A 16,149-nucleotide genomic window follows, 5' to 3' on the forward strand; every position below is an offset into this window, starting at 1 on the left:
TTTATTAAATGTTCACAATTTAAGATATATATATAATTTATATATTTATATCCTTATTTAGAAGTTTTGTTCATAGACGCTCATCGGTTACGGATGCCATTAACATAGATCTTAATTTGATTTTGAGGGGTGCAACAAGTATTAAACATGATAAAATTATAAAACTATAAAAAATAAGAAAATTTTGCCTAAAATAAGCATTTACTTACTTATTTTTTAGTTAATATAAAAATCAACCAATCAGCCTGGAACGTCTCATTCTCAAAGTAGATACAATCTATGGGCATTGTAAAATATAAGAAAATGGTGGCTTAACAAAAGTAGTTCAGCCTGATGTGCATTTATTGTTGAGGTGTGAATATGAAAGATCTAGAACATCTGATATGGAAGAGATCAACCATAGTATGACGCATTATAAAGAAATTATGTCTTGGAAAGTGGTTAAATCTGGTGGACATTATTTTCTCATAGTATATCTGTATGTTTCTATATATTAACAAACACTTAGAATGGTGAAAGCGATTTTGGTATGGGAATAGTATCTATATAATGGTACCCACAAGTAGTATGTAGGGGCAATAATTATTATTATACGAATATTTTATAACATTACTATACGAATAGAAGTTTTATAAAATAGGGCAAGAATCTAATAAAAATCGAATAAGTAAGTGTTCGTCGTCTTCGTTATTTTTTACTGTCACACTATTTTATTTTATCATTTTTAAGAAAAAAATTATCCAATTTACGTTGCCTTGTTTTCGTAATATTCATTATTTGATTTTTTTGCTTCACTCTATATGCAGAACAGGATAGGCACAGGGAAACTAGTGTTTAGACACTTCCATTAACGGAACCGGATTATCATCGTAGAGTTCCGCCACTGACACGCAACGCCTCAAAAATACGGCGGAAAGTGGGAAATGGAGTGTATTAACACCAGGTTACCTCGGACCATCCTGCTATATACAGGATACAGCGTGAAGCTTAATTGATCATTAATAGTTTCAGTTCACAGACAGAAAATTATTTTTTCGCCGCTTTTTATAGAATAGTGAGAACAGTCAAGAATAATTTTAATATTTTTGAGTTTATTTATACAGATCGCTTGACTTGTTATAAGATTGAAAAATATAGATGCCGTGAAAGCTCACACTGTATAATTGAATCCATTTATTAACCAGGTATGAATAACGATAAGTGCATGACAATAAATATCTAATAATAATTATATGTATCCTTTTTTTTTATTGTGCAAAACAAATCGCAGGACAGTTCACGAAAAACGAAAAGATTGATTAACTGAGATGGATATACATATCTTTAATTTATTTAATATATAATTATTTCCTCTCAGCGGGAAATATACTAAAATAAAAAATAGGTAGTTGAATCAGATCGTATAAATAGGTGGATTTTTTTTTTCATATTATAATAGTTACTTAAAAATGATTAAATGTATTAAAAAAAATAATTGTGAAAAATGTGAATAATAATAATAGACTTGCATAAAGTCAATAATATTTTTTATTCATGTTTCAAAATAATTATAAGCCAAATTTAGAACACTCTTAAATACGAGCATCTTTTCTTTGCATTAAAGCCACTCGCGTAGTTCACACTACAAACGCCCCCCCTCCTACCGGACGGGAGCGACACGTAGCACCTCAACAATTACGATACATCATAGTAACATACGCATAAAGATCTCAAATATTTTATTTACATAAATACTCAGAGAGGATCGATATAAATAAACACGGCACTCATATTTTAACTTTTTTAATAGGGATAACTTATATAATATGCTAGGGATAGTCCCAAGGATTCTTCTCTAGTGACAAAAGGTCGAAACCGTCGATGAACGTAGAATCACATTTTATCACCTGATCAATAAATACAGTCAACAGTAAGCATAATCTTAAACAATTTATTCCGTAAACGATATAGTCATAGAGCGCGGGGCGGCGCGCCTCGGCGTCGCGGGCGCCGCGGGCGTCAAGGGCGCGGCGGGCGCGGGCGGCGCGGGCGCGCGCGGCGCGGCTAGGACGACGAGCCCGCCGCGAACAGGCCGGCGCTGAAAGCGGGCGCACCCCCCGCCGCGCCACCCGCGCCCGCCGCCCCTGCGCCTGCACCCGCACCCGCCGCCCCCGCGCCCGCCGCCGCCGCGCCGCGCGCCTTTGGCATGGGCGGCTGCAGGTACTCGTGCCGCGCCAGGCCGAATACGTCGATGCGCTCCTCCTTGCGGTACGCCAGGCACGCGCGGATGAAACTCTGCACAACAACACCATGACACACCAGGGTTAATACATCAACTATATCACACGTTTAGGGTGTTGGAAGAGTATAATATTGTAAAAATTTTAAGATATATAATATCTATATAAGCAATTTAATAAGTTTATGCACATTGCAATAATATTTTAAATGAAAAATCAATATAATTTTCAATTTGTACACAAATTTCAATGCTACTACAAAAATTACAGCATTCTCATTATTAAGTATATTTTAATGTGTTCATTTCAATGAATATTATAATAATTACTTGTGTAATACTTAATATGTCCATTGACTCAAAATGAAAAAGCAAAACTTAATACTAGAGCTTAATTTTTTTTAACTCACCTTAGCCTCGTTACTGACTGTAGGTTTATTGGCAAACTGAACTTCAGTAGCCTTTAATATAGTATTTTCTTCTAAGATAGTCGCTTGACTTTGGTTGTGTCCGAACGGCTTCTTGCCGTAAAGACACTGATAGAAGATAACACCGACACTCCACACGTCCACCTTACTACTGATCTTTGGTGGGTTCTTGCCGACTACGAAGCACTCTGGCGGCAAGTACCTACAAACAACCAAGAAAACTTAGGTTTATATTTTTAATTCACACCTACTAGATAGATAGACAGAACCTTATCATTATATTACTAAATATTATCAAAACATTTTACTATATTGAACTCAAGGTACTGCATGTTGAATGACAGAACAGAGCACTTTATCATACTAAGATTCTCTGAAAATCTAGCCAATAGTATGGTCCATATTCTAGCTTAATGCATCGCAATGACTATGTTTTTATTTATAAAAGATAATTATAAAGGAACCTCACTTAGTAAAAAAAAACAAAAAAATACTCACCAGTAAGTGCCTGCACCCTGACTGGTAAGGTCCATACCATGATCAGGGTTATAATTCTCCTCGTCCATAACCTTCGACAATCCAAAATCTGTTATCTTAATCTCTCCGCAGACGTTGCCTTCAGTCAGCAGAATGTTCCCCGGCTTCAGGTCATAATGTATGACTGGTGGTTTGATCTCGTTCAGGTACTTCAGTGCGGAGACTACTTGCATCACTATGGACCTGGCCTCGCGTTCCGGTATAGTTTTATGCTGAAATTTTTTTGTTAAGTATTATTTAAAGAGTTTTATACTTATAAATTTCATAGATATATAAATTTGTAATTTTTATGATATGAAATTTGGTTGCCGAAAAAGTATTATTATATTTTTAACCAGTTATACACTTATGAATCTTATACATAAATAAATTTATAATTGTAATAATACTCAAATGTCAAGATACGCTATTCGCTTTTAATTTAAGATATTGGCGAACAAGGAAATGGCCACATAAATCACAATCCTTATCGCGCTGTATCCCATCCCGCATAAACAGCAGGGTAGGCAGAAGGAACCTAGTGTTAAGACACTCCGTTCCCTACTTTCTGACGAATTCTAGGAGAAAGGAAAGGAAGGACGAGTGGCAGAACTCAACGCCGCGCTTAGCCTCGACACCAGAGCAAAGAAATGGGAATATAAATTTAAATAAATATTTCAGTTCTTCGAGTGGGGATCAAACCCACAACCATTTGGTTTTACAGTCACACTTACATTACATTATTATTATTACATGGATATAAAAATAGTAAACAAAATTACATTAATAAGCTTACAACAGAACAATAATATTTTATCTATACTAATATAATAAAGCGGAAGAGTTTGTTTGTTTGTTTGTTTGTTTGTTTGTTTGAACGCTAAGATCTCTGGATCTACTGGATCGATTTACTTTGTTTTTGTTTTGTATGAAAGCTGCATTCTTCAGAAGTGCTATAGGCTATATAATATTACATTACACATATATACTAATAAATTAAAATACTTTCTAATTTGACATGCAATTTATTCTGCCATCTTAATAACAACCGTCGTCGCTACGCGACCGCGTTCGTTACCGCGTCATTTTGATATTCATCCTTATGAAAATAAATATAATAGTAACTTTTAGCATTTCATCTAGATTGATATTATATTTCTATAGAAATTATATTCTTATATTTCAAGCAGGCATAGTCGCGTCCGGGTCCGCTAGTGAGAGATATAAGTGCATTTAATAAACACCTTTCGATAATTTTAATAACAATTAATAGATAAGATAAAATGTCACCCATAAAAAAAGTTATACACAAAGTTTGTATGTTATACGCTGATATTTACAACAATTACCTGTTTGAGATAAAAATCGAGATCATGCCCATTGCAGTATTCGAGTACTGTACAAAATGAGTTTCCATCTATTTCAAACACATCATAGAGCTTAACAATTCGCGGATGGTCGAGAGCTTTGTGTATATTATACTCCCGAAGTGCATGTCTGGAACAAAAAAATTAAAACCTTTAAAAAAAATTAATACTAAATATATTTGTTGCAAAAAACACAATAAAACAAGCACTACAAATATAATTTTCTTGAAAAGTCTTTTTATTTTTGGTTCACGCTGTATACCGAAAAAGACAGACGCAGAGGTCGTGACATTGTGTCCTCTTACCAAAATGAGATAATGAAAACGATTCATTCACACAGGTAACAGTCAAACTCACAACTGTCGCATATAGATTCATAAAGCTTCAAAAATCATTAAAAAAAACCAAACGCAACACAATGCCTATAATAAATAAAGACATTAACATTGCACGATCGGTGTACAGACTCACTTGATGTAGTTGGCCTTCTTGTCCTCCTTCCAGTCCTTGTTCAGTTGATGCACCTTGCACGCGGTGTACCGCTGCTCGTGCAGGTCGAACGCTTTGTGGACTTCACTAAAACCGCCTTTGCCGAGCAACATTAGAAGTAAATATCTGAGGAATAATTGCTCTTTGTTACACTAAATTCTTTTACTTTACAATAAATAAAAAAAAAATTACATAATCAACGTTTTTTTATTTGTCACAAAAGTTAATTATTATTTTTTAGATTCACACTGTATCCCACACACAGCAAAGTAGGCGGAAGGAACCTAGTGTTAATACAATCCGTACCTCATTTTCCGACGAATTCTTGAGGCATTACGTGTAGAGTGGCGAAAATAATACCGCGCTTTGGCTCGACACTAGAGCGAAGAAATGAAAATAATAAATATTTTATTTCATCCAGCGGGAATCGGACCCACGACAATCTGTCGCGTTTACAGTCCCACAATCGTGCCTCTTTGCTGGTACCAAAATTTTCGTATACAAATTATTTGTACTTTTTTTTAAGTGAAGTCTTTATATTTTATTTTAATAATGATTAAACAACCATTCATAGTTTTTTAAAAAATATATTTATTTAACTAAGTTTCCTTGAAATATGATTTCAATAAAGAATGTAAAGATATCTTTAATTTATACTTATTATATATATGGTAAGTGTAAATGAATTTATTTCATTATAGCAACAGTTAATTTTTAGTTAAGAAAACAAGGGTAACATTAATCATATTGTAAGCTGTTTGTTTCCTTCGTCATAAATATATTACGATACTTGTCTTATGTTTAATATGCATATTACACAATAGATTTTTTTTATATCACATGACCTTATAAAAATAAATTAAAAACAAGAATAGCAATGTAGAATAGCAAATATTAAAGAATTATGAATATATAGATTCCAACAATAATGATTTAATTGGATTTGCTTGAATTTAGTCATTGAGAAGTACATTAAACACTGTATGTAATTATAAGCAACAAAACTCATTGACTCAATATAATTAATAAAAAAAATATTGAAAAATTCAAATATTGAAATAGCAATGGAAAAGCGTCTAATTGTAAACGTGAAAGTTCGATCACCACTCGGGGGTCGAACACTACATTATATTTATATTGAGGATTATAAAAGGAAATGCGCTCGAATTTAAAAGGAAAGTGGAATGGAGGTCTTAGCACTAGATCGACGCTTTCTACTGTATTATGTACGAAAAGGCTTTGGGCAGTTTTTTTAAATATTTAATTATATATCATGAGATAGGTTTTATATGGATGGATGGACAAAAGTCCATGATTTGGCCAGATTTCCGGCTACAGTCATTAATAAATAGTACAGCTATCATTTCAATATTCATAAAACATGTATTAACTCACAGAGTTAATAAAATGCAAAAGAATCAATCAAAGCACAATAGAATCTATGTATATTATTTAAAAAATACCGATACGGCCGATTCCATGAAAAAAATAGATGTATGAAAAGAAAACAAGTATATATATTACCTTCCAGACAGCACAGGGTGCTGTGAGAATCGGCTCTGATCCTCGTTGTGTATCCGTTTCAGCTCACGAATATGTAAATTTCTTTCCCTTTCTAGTTTCTCCATTTCTAGCTGCAAATCTGCATCCTCCTTCTTTAAGGCACTTTGCCTCAACTGAAATTACAATTAAATATACTCCTTACTTTTAGTACTACTAGAAAAATAAAAGGAAATAAAATACTAATTATTATTCAATAAATATTTAACTAAGCAGTTTCTAAATTTTCCAATTTATATTAATCAAATAAGTGAACAATAAATATAGAAAAAATATATATAAAAAGTTAATTATTTTTTAATTAATTTAAAAAGTATATCGCAGTTTGTGGGTTTTTTTTTATAATAATTATTTTCAGCTTTACGCTGTATCCTGAACATGGCAGGAGAGGGATAGAGAAACTGGGAAACTAGTGTTAAAACACTAAGTTCTCCATTAAGTCATTTCCGTTCCCCACTTTTCGCTGACTTTTCGAGGCATTGCGTGCTGAGTGGCAGAACTCAACGCCGCGCTTTGCGTCATTACCAGAGCGAAGAATTGAAAATTTTAAATATTTGGTTAAATGGTGAAAATCATATCCACAACCGTCGCTTTTATAGTCGCAAGCTTGAGCCCCTGCGCCGAAGTCGTGGCTTCGAAATAATTTGAATAACATACTAACAAAATTAAATATGTATAGTTATTGCAACATTTAATATTTTCGCTCTGGTAACGAGGCAAACAGCGGAGTTGAGTTTCGCCACTCAACACGCGATACCTCGAGAATTCGGCGGAAAGTGGGTTCTTAGCTTCTCTATGCCTGCTAAGAAGTTGAACTAAAACACTACCTTAAGTATCTCATCAGCTTCATAATACTCCTGCCAGGTCATACTGGGCAGCGGGTCGGGCTTGAGGAAGGTGGGCGCATCGGTGCCGTTGTGCAACGGCTGGGGCTGCGGCGTGGCGGGCGCGGACACGCTAGACGTGCGCTTGCCACGACCTCCGCCGCCCTCGTTAGACGGCCGCTTCTTGGATAGCAATTTCTTTTGCCTATCTATTTCTTCCTTTTCGGCTGTTATTTCTTCTTGCCGCCTGCAATTTAATTTTTAAATTTCATTTAATAAGACCATTAGATGCAATGATATAATACTGGGATTGTAAGTCACATATAGAGATCATTTCTATATTTTTTTATGTGTTTTTTACATTCATAAAGGCGGCTTCACGTCACTTCACTCCATTCCCCACTTTCTGCGGGATTCTGGAGGCATTGCATGTTGAATGGCAGAACTCAATTCCGCACTTTGCCTTGACATTACATTCATCTGTATACATTTATCTATTAAGTGTTTGTAGTTTATACAAGTTAGAATTCATAAATTCTAAAACGTTAACGTAAAATCCCGTTTTTTCATATATTAGGAAATTATAAACCTTTTTTTTTTTCAAAATGTTCATTTTATACATGTGAAAAATATAGTTTCAATGGCCAGTAGTTTCTGTTATGCATTATCTTTCAGTTACTTACAATAATAGGACTTCTCAGTTATTATAAAATAAATAATATGCTCTAACACTTTAATGTTATAATTTTTGTTATAATCAAAAATATAAAAAAGAAAACATTGACATTAATATACACATTCATTGTTATTATCTAAAGCTATAGCTACATGATAAATTCACAAATTATACCAAAAAGTATAATAAACATTTGATCAAATCGAAAAAACACAATGTAAAAAAATATTTCTTAAAACTTTGTCAACGTTAACAAATATTCTATAAACTTAAGAAAAATCTAAATAAATTGCATTAAATATTAAACTATTATTTTAACCTTTATTAGTTTATCGAAATTAAAATATTTTTTAAGGGACTAATAAATTCCACTCTATTCCATCAGCCTTTTAAAGTTCACTGCTGGACATAGGCATACATATATACATAGCATTAGGGGAGCTAATGCTCGCCACTCCGTTCGATCCTACGCCGGATTCCCGCTATCCTCATAAAATATAAATAATAAATAATTTATAAAAATTATATAAAATTATATATAACATACCTTGTTAGTTCTTGAAATGCATATCCATCAGTCCAATTCTCTTGGAAGGTAGCGCCAACACGCTGAGTAACAAACTGACCAAGTCTTAATCTATTTTGCATACATCTCTGTCTAGCTTCCTTTTTTTCAATAGTACTTTTCTCATTTAACAATTTCTTAACCACTTCTATACATTTATTTATATGTGACTTCTGTTCATCTATCACCTGTAATTAAACATATTACTTAAAATATATACAAAATAATACACCAGATGTTACTAAATCAAATATGCTTTAACACTATATTTACTAATATTTTGGACATCCATTGCAGAAATAGGACATAATAAGCACTAAATACGAAGCTCTGCCACTCAACACCCAAAACCTCCAGAATTCATCAGAAATTGGGAAACAGTGTCTTAATACTAGGTTCCCTCTGCCTACCCTACTGTGTGCAGGATACAGTGTGAAGCTGACAATGAAAATATAGAATATTTTAAGTAAAAGTAATCATCATCATATTATCATTTCAACCACTACAGCTAAACAAACATAGGTCTCCTCCAAAGATCTCACAGGCAGTGGCTTCCGGTATCTTTAACCAGATCATAACACTATACTCTAGAGGTAGAATGTATCAATAAGTGAATTTATAATAACAATATTACCTTGCTCTGGGCTTGAACTTGGTGTTTCAAGTCTTCATTATTTCTCGTTAATTCATCTATTCTATTATTCCTTACTTCTAAGTCAGACGAGGCTTGAGTTTCTAACTCTTGTATCCTCTGACATGTCAGTTCTGTTGAAATCTGAGTAAATAAAGAACATTTAATGTATGTGTTTATTACAATAACTACTCATCTGCAAATACAATTATGAAATATTAAATTAATTCAGCTTATATATTACATAAATTATATTACAAGTTTTAAAAAATATAATAATAATCTTTTTATTCCTAGGCCTAACAAGTGCTATTTAACTATAGCTATACTATCCTGTCCTTAACCTTTGAAAGCTTTGGTTCAAAATGTATATTGCATTGAACCTATCGCTAACTAAAGTATAATTATAATATATACAAAGATGATATGCGTACAATATTTTTGTTTTTAGCTCTATATTACATATATTACATATTAGTACCTTTTTTTCTAAAGTGTGAGGTCTCTGTTGTGAGGTGGAACGTAGAAAATCAGCTCCCAAGGGCAGTGATGCTGAAGGTGACGGTGGGTACTAAGCAAAAGTAATAATATTATTTTAATATTTATAAAGATCTTAAAGAGACACAGCTAGTCAACTGGAAAATATATTGTACATTAAACATTCAATCCCTTATTTCACACATATAATTAAATTAAAATCATAAAATAATGGGTATAGTTACCATAGGATAGTTTGCGCCCTGTGGTGAAGGTGACTTTGCACCAGTGTGCCGGACAGGACTAGATGAGGGGGGTTGCTTTGAAAAATATTCTCGGATATTTTTGTCTGATGGATTATGTCTTTGTTTACCACCACCGCCTCCACCTCCACCAACACCTTCATCACCTGAAAATGGACAACCTAATTAAATATAATAAAAATAAATGTTGTGCAAAAAATAATATTAATAAATTTTGATTTTGTATGAAAATACCTTTCCGTTTCCTTTTTCTTTCTGGCATTGCTATAGTTGGTGTGGCACCAATGGGTGGTACAAGGGCACTGCCTGGGCCTACATTTGAACCTCTCATAGCAGCTGACTTTTCAGGTGTCAAAGCATCTACTTCTTTATCACTATGTGAAGACCCTGCAAAGTCAGAAATATATTTTAAAACAAATTTAACACAGACACCCAAGAATTACAACTAGTTCAGGGAGTGTTTCATAAATAATGTAACACTTAGTAAAGTAATTTACACAAACACTTATCAAACTATCTGACGCAGGAAAGATAATTTTATCATATATTCATATTTATGAGCACAACAAAATCAACTAGACACAAACTCAGTATGCAGGGATAAACTTTAACTCACTTTTCGACAAAGAGCTGAGCAGACCGATGTGGTTCACGTTAGTTCCACTTTTATAGTCATGCATTGTGTCACGCAATAGTTTTGGTTCACAGTAGAAAAAATTACACTTTCACAGTTCTTATCCGGCATTATACACAAAAAGTTTACGTCACTGTCCTTTCGACGGCAGTTATCCATAGAAGTTTAGTCCTCAAAGTTCATAAATAAGGTTAACCCTCCCGAGAAGTTGTGAGCGTGTAGTAACACTAACTTCACTGATCACATCACAAGGTTAAACTGCACTTCTACCACTTATACACACTTTACCTGTGCTCATATTGGAGTCCTGATTATGTAGTGGCTGCCCCGTGTTGACAGTAGTTTGTGGTGCCATCTGAATTTGTGACCCAGCTGACATCTGTAAAGAAAGATGGCGTCTTTACATATGACTCGCCCAGTTTATTTCTGTTTTCACTGAATAATCTTTAGTGTGTGTCCACAATTAACACTACTCACTAGCTATTTACGTATACGGAAGTCCATTTTTTATTATATTTATGAATATTCGCCTCAATAATCCGAATAACCTAACTTGTTTGACAAGTCGTAAACGCCAGTCGCGACTCACGACAATCGGATACGCATCCGCGGGGAGCGTTGGAGCGGGGGGCTGGAGAATGGAGATCGTCACGAAGTTCGCTTCGAATGTAATAATAATAACGTCGGGCGAGGCGCCATTTTACAAGGATACAAGGCCAGAAGCATTGTTAATCCAATAAAAAAAATAAAAACACTGCAAACTTATATGAAAATTGGAAATTTCTTACAAATGCATTATGCAAAAATATTGTAAAAGATATAGATCGTACTAAATATTAGAATGGCGGGTCAACAGCCCATAATTGCACATAACGCAATGCCGTCTAACACACGGCGAAGGAGCACGATAATCACTGACAATATTGAATGTGAAATGAATGTAATACGAGTACTTCTATTCGGAATGAAATCGACTTGACCGATTATTCCCGCAACGGCGGGTGGCGGGCGGAGTGCCACCGACCTGCCGCGAACGAGTACGTGATATCGGCGCTCGTGCCCCACAACAAACTGCTTACTGGACGTGTTACGTAGGCGTCTGTGCAGTGTGCCGACTGTGCCGACTGCCGAGTGCCGCGATGTACCAACATAAACACAGATACGAGCCGGAGCGAGCACATACCTAAATGTACATAGGTACGCGGCGACCTATACTATGTATACGAGCGTATATGCGCGATAAACGAGACTCGAGACATACTAACGTCGACTACGTAAATATAATTGACTACTCTTTATAACATGGGAAATATAAAAGTATCTACAATCTTACTTTACTTTAAATATAATGTTGCCATACAGAACATTGTTGTAATTTATTATTATGTGATATCCCTTACTAAAAAATATGACAAATATAATAAATAATACGAATATGGCGAGAACTGAACACAACAAAAATTAAAAATAGAACAATACAAAATTTAAGAGTCTTGGTAGAGTCTACTCTAAGTAGAGACAAGAAGGCTTCTATAAAGAAATTGATTGTATTACGTGGACGACGCGGTCACGGGCATAACAAGAACAACCTATAATAGCTTTAATGACCTTGAATATAACATGTATATTTGTCTACATTTATAAGGAATGAAATAATACGTTCATTGATTTTAAAAAGGTTAAATTTTGGCGGAGACGACAGAGAAAGCGACAAAAAGATGACGCTGGTTGATTTGTCGAGCGTTAAAAAATATAAGAATTTGTTTACTAATTCTACTAATATAATATACCACTTACGACACCCTAGAAAACAACACTATTAAAAACATTGTGCGAAAATTTTATAAGTCTATCTGTACTTTTTTTAAATTGTGTATTAAAAAAGAAACGATAGCCAATCATTAAAAGGTCAAATATTAAATAAATATGCAATTACCAACATATTTATTAAAATTAAGTGAATGCTTTTCGAATACAATTTTATCAATATTTTGCAATTCATTATGATTATTTTAATAAATAATAATGATTCATTACAATAACGACGATTTAGAACAGCACAACAAGCGATGGAAACATATCAAACGGGCATATTAGCGTTATCATCGTAACGTTGCCGCTCTGCACTCCCTCCGGTGCCTCCTGCCCCCGCCTCTCCAATTCGAATCAACCTACCACCTTGCTAAAGTTACAATCGTAGCAACGTTTAAATATTATATGCAACGTGTTAAAAAACACTTGAAATAAATGATAAGACAGCTAAATGCCACGTTAATTCAATAAACTTAGATATAAAGCGAGCTTATATTAATTTAAAATTTTTGTTTCTATGACATATCAGATAAATTGGCAAATAAGAATAATAAGTATTTTATTTTTTATAGCTCAGATATCCCGCGTTTAATAGGGTAGGTGGAAGGAAACAAGTGTTAAGACACTCCGTTCTCCACTTTCACTCTCTTACACTCACTTACCCAAGTTAACTCGAAAGGGTCTAATGATTTATTTCTCAATACTCATTGTTTCTATATTTAGCAGACCTAGCACCAGGCGAATGGAAAGTTAGCGAGTTGGCAACAATATTTATTAACGTCGATGCATAATGTGCGTGTGAGTGTATAAAGTGCAAGTAGAACAAACAAAGTAAAAAAAAGTAGCAGAGTATTCGTCAGCCTATCCAGGTATTTCTATTTATCTAACAATAAAAAAAAACTAAATATTCTTTATTCAAATAGACTGTTATAAGCACTTTTGAATCGTCGAATGAACATATAAGCAAAAAGCTACCACCGGTTCGGAAGGCATTTCTGCTGAAAAGAGCGCAGAGAATAGAGAGAGAATAGAATTAAATGTATAATGTAAAATTAATCAAAGCGACCAATAAAAAGCTGTTGATTGTCCTTTAAAAATTTAACCAAAATTATCATTTACATGTAATGAGAGTATTTTTAGTTGGTGATGTGTAATAATATACATAAACAACTACATTGTTATCAATTGTTGAACTAATTTACATTAGCAATGTAACTTGGTGAATATCATTAAATGAAGGAATGATTTTTTATTCGTTTCTAAACCGGTCTAGTGTGGAAGGGGCGTGTGCATAGCTATGGCGCAGGAAACTGCGTCTCGATGTTAAAGACAATCAATACTCCGTCACATCTCTGTCCCGCATTCATTGTGGAAGCGCAGTTCCGCGGACCCCGAAATCCCCTCTTCCGGTGCGGTATTCAGCCGCGTGCTGTTTAACCCAATTTTCTAGTGCGAGGGGTGTGCAGGGCCCGAGGTGAGAGCGAGGAGGGAATGGGGCGAGGGGGGCTAGAGGGGGAGAGGGAGGGGGAGGGTAGGGCGCAATTTCAGCCACAAGTGTGCAACGCCAACGAGGCGCCACGAGATTGGAATCCGACCCTGCAATATTGATTATTTCTTGTGTTGCCTACCATTCTATGCACGAACCTCTCGCTTATAAGTGAACTATGAAACTCACCTACAATGACTGATTTGTTAAAATAAAATATTTTCATTACTTCTCTCTTTCGACATTTTTTATTTTATATCAATTTAATAATCTGAATCAGACAAATATTTTATACGATTACCAAATAATACTTTATTTATTATTACCAAATTGGTAAAACAGCATGTAGCGGGTTAAAAAGAATAACCTTGCATTTTATGAGACATTAAGTGATGGAATTCAAACGCTCCGCTTTCTCTAGCCATAACACAGATATATTAGCCATAAGAAGATATTCTTATTGCACATTGTCTTATTTGGGTTTAGAGAGCCTTCGCAACCATCTCTTATATAGTCAAAAACTTACGATTGTCTATGATTTTAATATTTCTAATATAATACTATATTCCAATATAACATTCATGTAAATAAAAGAGCTACTTAAATTTTTTTAATGATTCTATTATAAAAGTTTACAACGAAAAACTTTAGAGATGTTTAAAATACATATACATATAGTATTGAAAAGTTCAGAAAGCAACGGTGCTAGAAATAATAAACTAAAGTGAAAACAGACGGTTAACGTTATGAATTATATATACCCTTTACTCTATATATACCATATATAACCCTATATTGACTATTTTTAGATTAGCTTCACTTCAGTAGGCAGACGGAAACCTAGTGTCAAGACACTTGTTCCCCAATTTCCGTCAAAATTTTCGAGGTATTACATGTCGAGTGGAAGAGCTGAACACTGGGCTTTTGCTTTAGTGCCGGAGCGATAAAATGAAATTATTAAGAAATAATAATTTCTTCCCTCGAGCGGGGATCGAACCCACAACCGTTGCATTACAATCACACCTCTGAACCCCTGCGACACGACGACATTAACATACCTAAGTTATTTATATGTATATGACGATTCAAAAGTGCTTTCGACGATTCAAAAGTGCTTATAAAGTTATTTGAATAAAGAATATTTTGAATTTGAATTTTAATTTTTGAATTTGAATGATTTTGTATATTTTATTTTTAATCACTTAAAGTTTTAAATTATGTTTAAAACAACAATGAATGTTATTTAAGTCATATTATTTTTTATAAATTATAGTTTTGAAGATATTTTACTCAATTCGACAATTCGATTCGACTTAGTTCTCAGTAATACCTTTTATATATAACGATAGCTATTGGTTTTTATTACTTGAGAATTGTGAAAACCGAACGCAAAGACAAACAAACGTGAAGCGCAGCAGTGTGAAGTTATTAGTATCTCGATCTAATTGAAAACAAGTCTACAGCAAGCCAGCGAGCGTGGCGAGCATGCGCGGCGCTCCATTCACAACAAATGACGTGTCGCCTCGGGGCGGACCGGCTGACTGGTGTGTTCTACTTATCGCCTGTTTTTACGACATCCACCATTTAGTGTTGGTCTCACTTATACATTCTTCCAGTATAGAGCTAATGAAATAATTTGATGAAAATATACAATTAGAAACTACTCAAATGCATATACATATGATAAGAGCGGCACTAAAAGCCGGCCGGTGCGGCGCAGTGGGTCAGGCGAGGCGCTACGGGCGGACCTTGCAATGTCGCGGCGTGACGCTCAGCTGACGCATGACAGGCGCCCGCCCGCCGTCCCGCCGTCCCGCCCCGGAGCGCCCCAGCAATCCGCGCGCGTTCATTGCCTTCGCGGCAGTCTGTATGAGCGGACGCTCCGTACCGTATGTAACGATTGCGATCTACGTCTATGTTTTACAATTCCGATTCACTTTCGAATTTGCAACTGTGGGGGTATTTCGAGCGAGCGAAGCGACGTCGCAGATGGCTGTCGAATATCGAATCACGTTCGTTAGTGCCTGAATAGTGCTGTTCGCGAGTGCGCTTTAAGACGTAAATTATGCTGAGTGCGGTGATGACCGGTGCGAAAGGTCGGGCTGTGTAAAAATAACTGCGGAACCGGGCGGCACATTGTGGTCGAGGCGGGGCGAGGCCGTGTGCGCCATATTACAATTTTCCTTCGTATTCAATGTGCAAA

The 16,149-nt window shown here is 34.9% G+C and overlaps 1 protein-coding gene across 15 annotated transcripts in view; it reads right to left on the minus strand.

The window, feature by feature from the left end:
- Positions 1 to 1,509: 1,509 nt before the first annotated feature.
- Positions 1,510 to 16,149, minus strand: part of Tlk (Tousled-like kinase) — a 32,168-nt gene continuing 17,528 nt past the window's right edge. For 10 of the 15 annotated variants that reach the window (XM_085204473.1, XM_085204468.1, XM_085204475.1 and 7 more), the window contains 13 exons: positions 10,937 to 11,027; positions 10,249 to 10,401; positions 9,997 to 10,175; positions 9,756 to 9,845; positions 9,278 to 9,418; positions 8,626 to 8,831; positions 7,406 to 7,649; positions 6,543 to 6,694; positions 5,001 to 5,144; positions 4,512 to 4,659; positions 3,145 to 3,395; positions 2,629 to 2,848; positions 1,510 to 2,274 (listed from right to left, as the gene is read on the minus strand). In XM_085204473.1, coding sequence (XP_085060599.1) covers positions 2,044 to 2,274; positions 2,629 to 2,848; positions 3,145 to 3,395; positions 4,512 to 4,659; positions 5,001 to 5,144; positions 6,543 to 6,694; positions 7,406 to 7,649; positions 8,626 to 8,831; positions 9,278 to 9,418; positions 9,756 to 9,845; positions 9,997 to 10,175; positions 10,249 to 10,401; positions 10,937 to 11,027 — 2,250 coding nt within the window. In that variant the 3' untranslated portion in view covers positions 1,510 to 2,043. The other 5 variants (XM_085204467.1, XM_085204471.1, XM_085204474.1 and 2 more) reach the window with 4 other exon arrangements.

This window comes from Heliconius melpomene, chromosome 20, assembly GCF_056956725.1.
Source record: "Heliconius melpomene rosina isolate 202511_hmr_F chromosome 20, ASM5695672v1, whole genome shotgun sequence".
Classification (NCBI taxonomy): Eukaryota; Metazoa; Arthropoda; class Insecta; order Lepidoptera; family Nymphalidae; genus Heliconius; species Heliconius melpomene.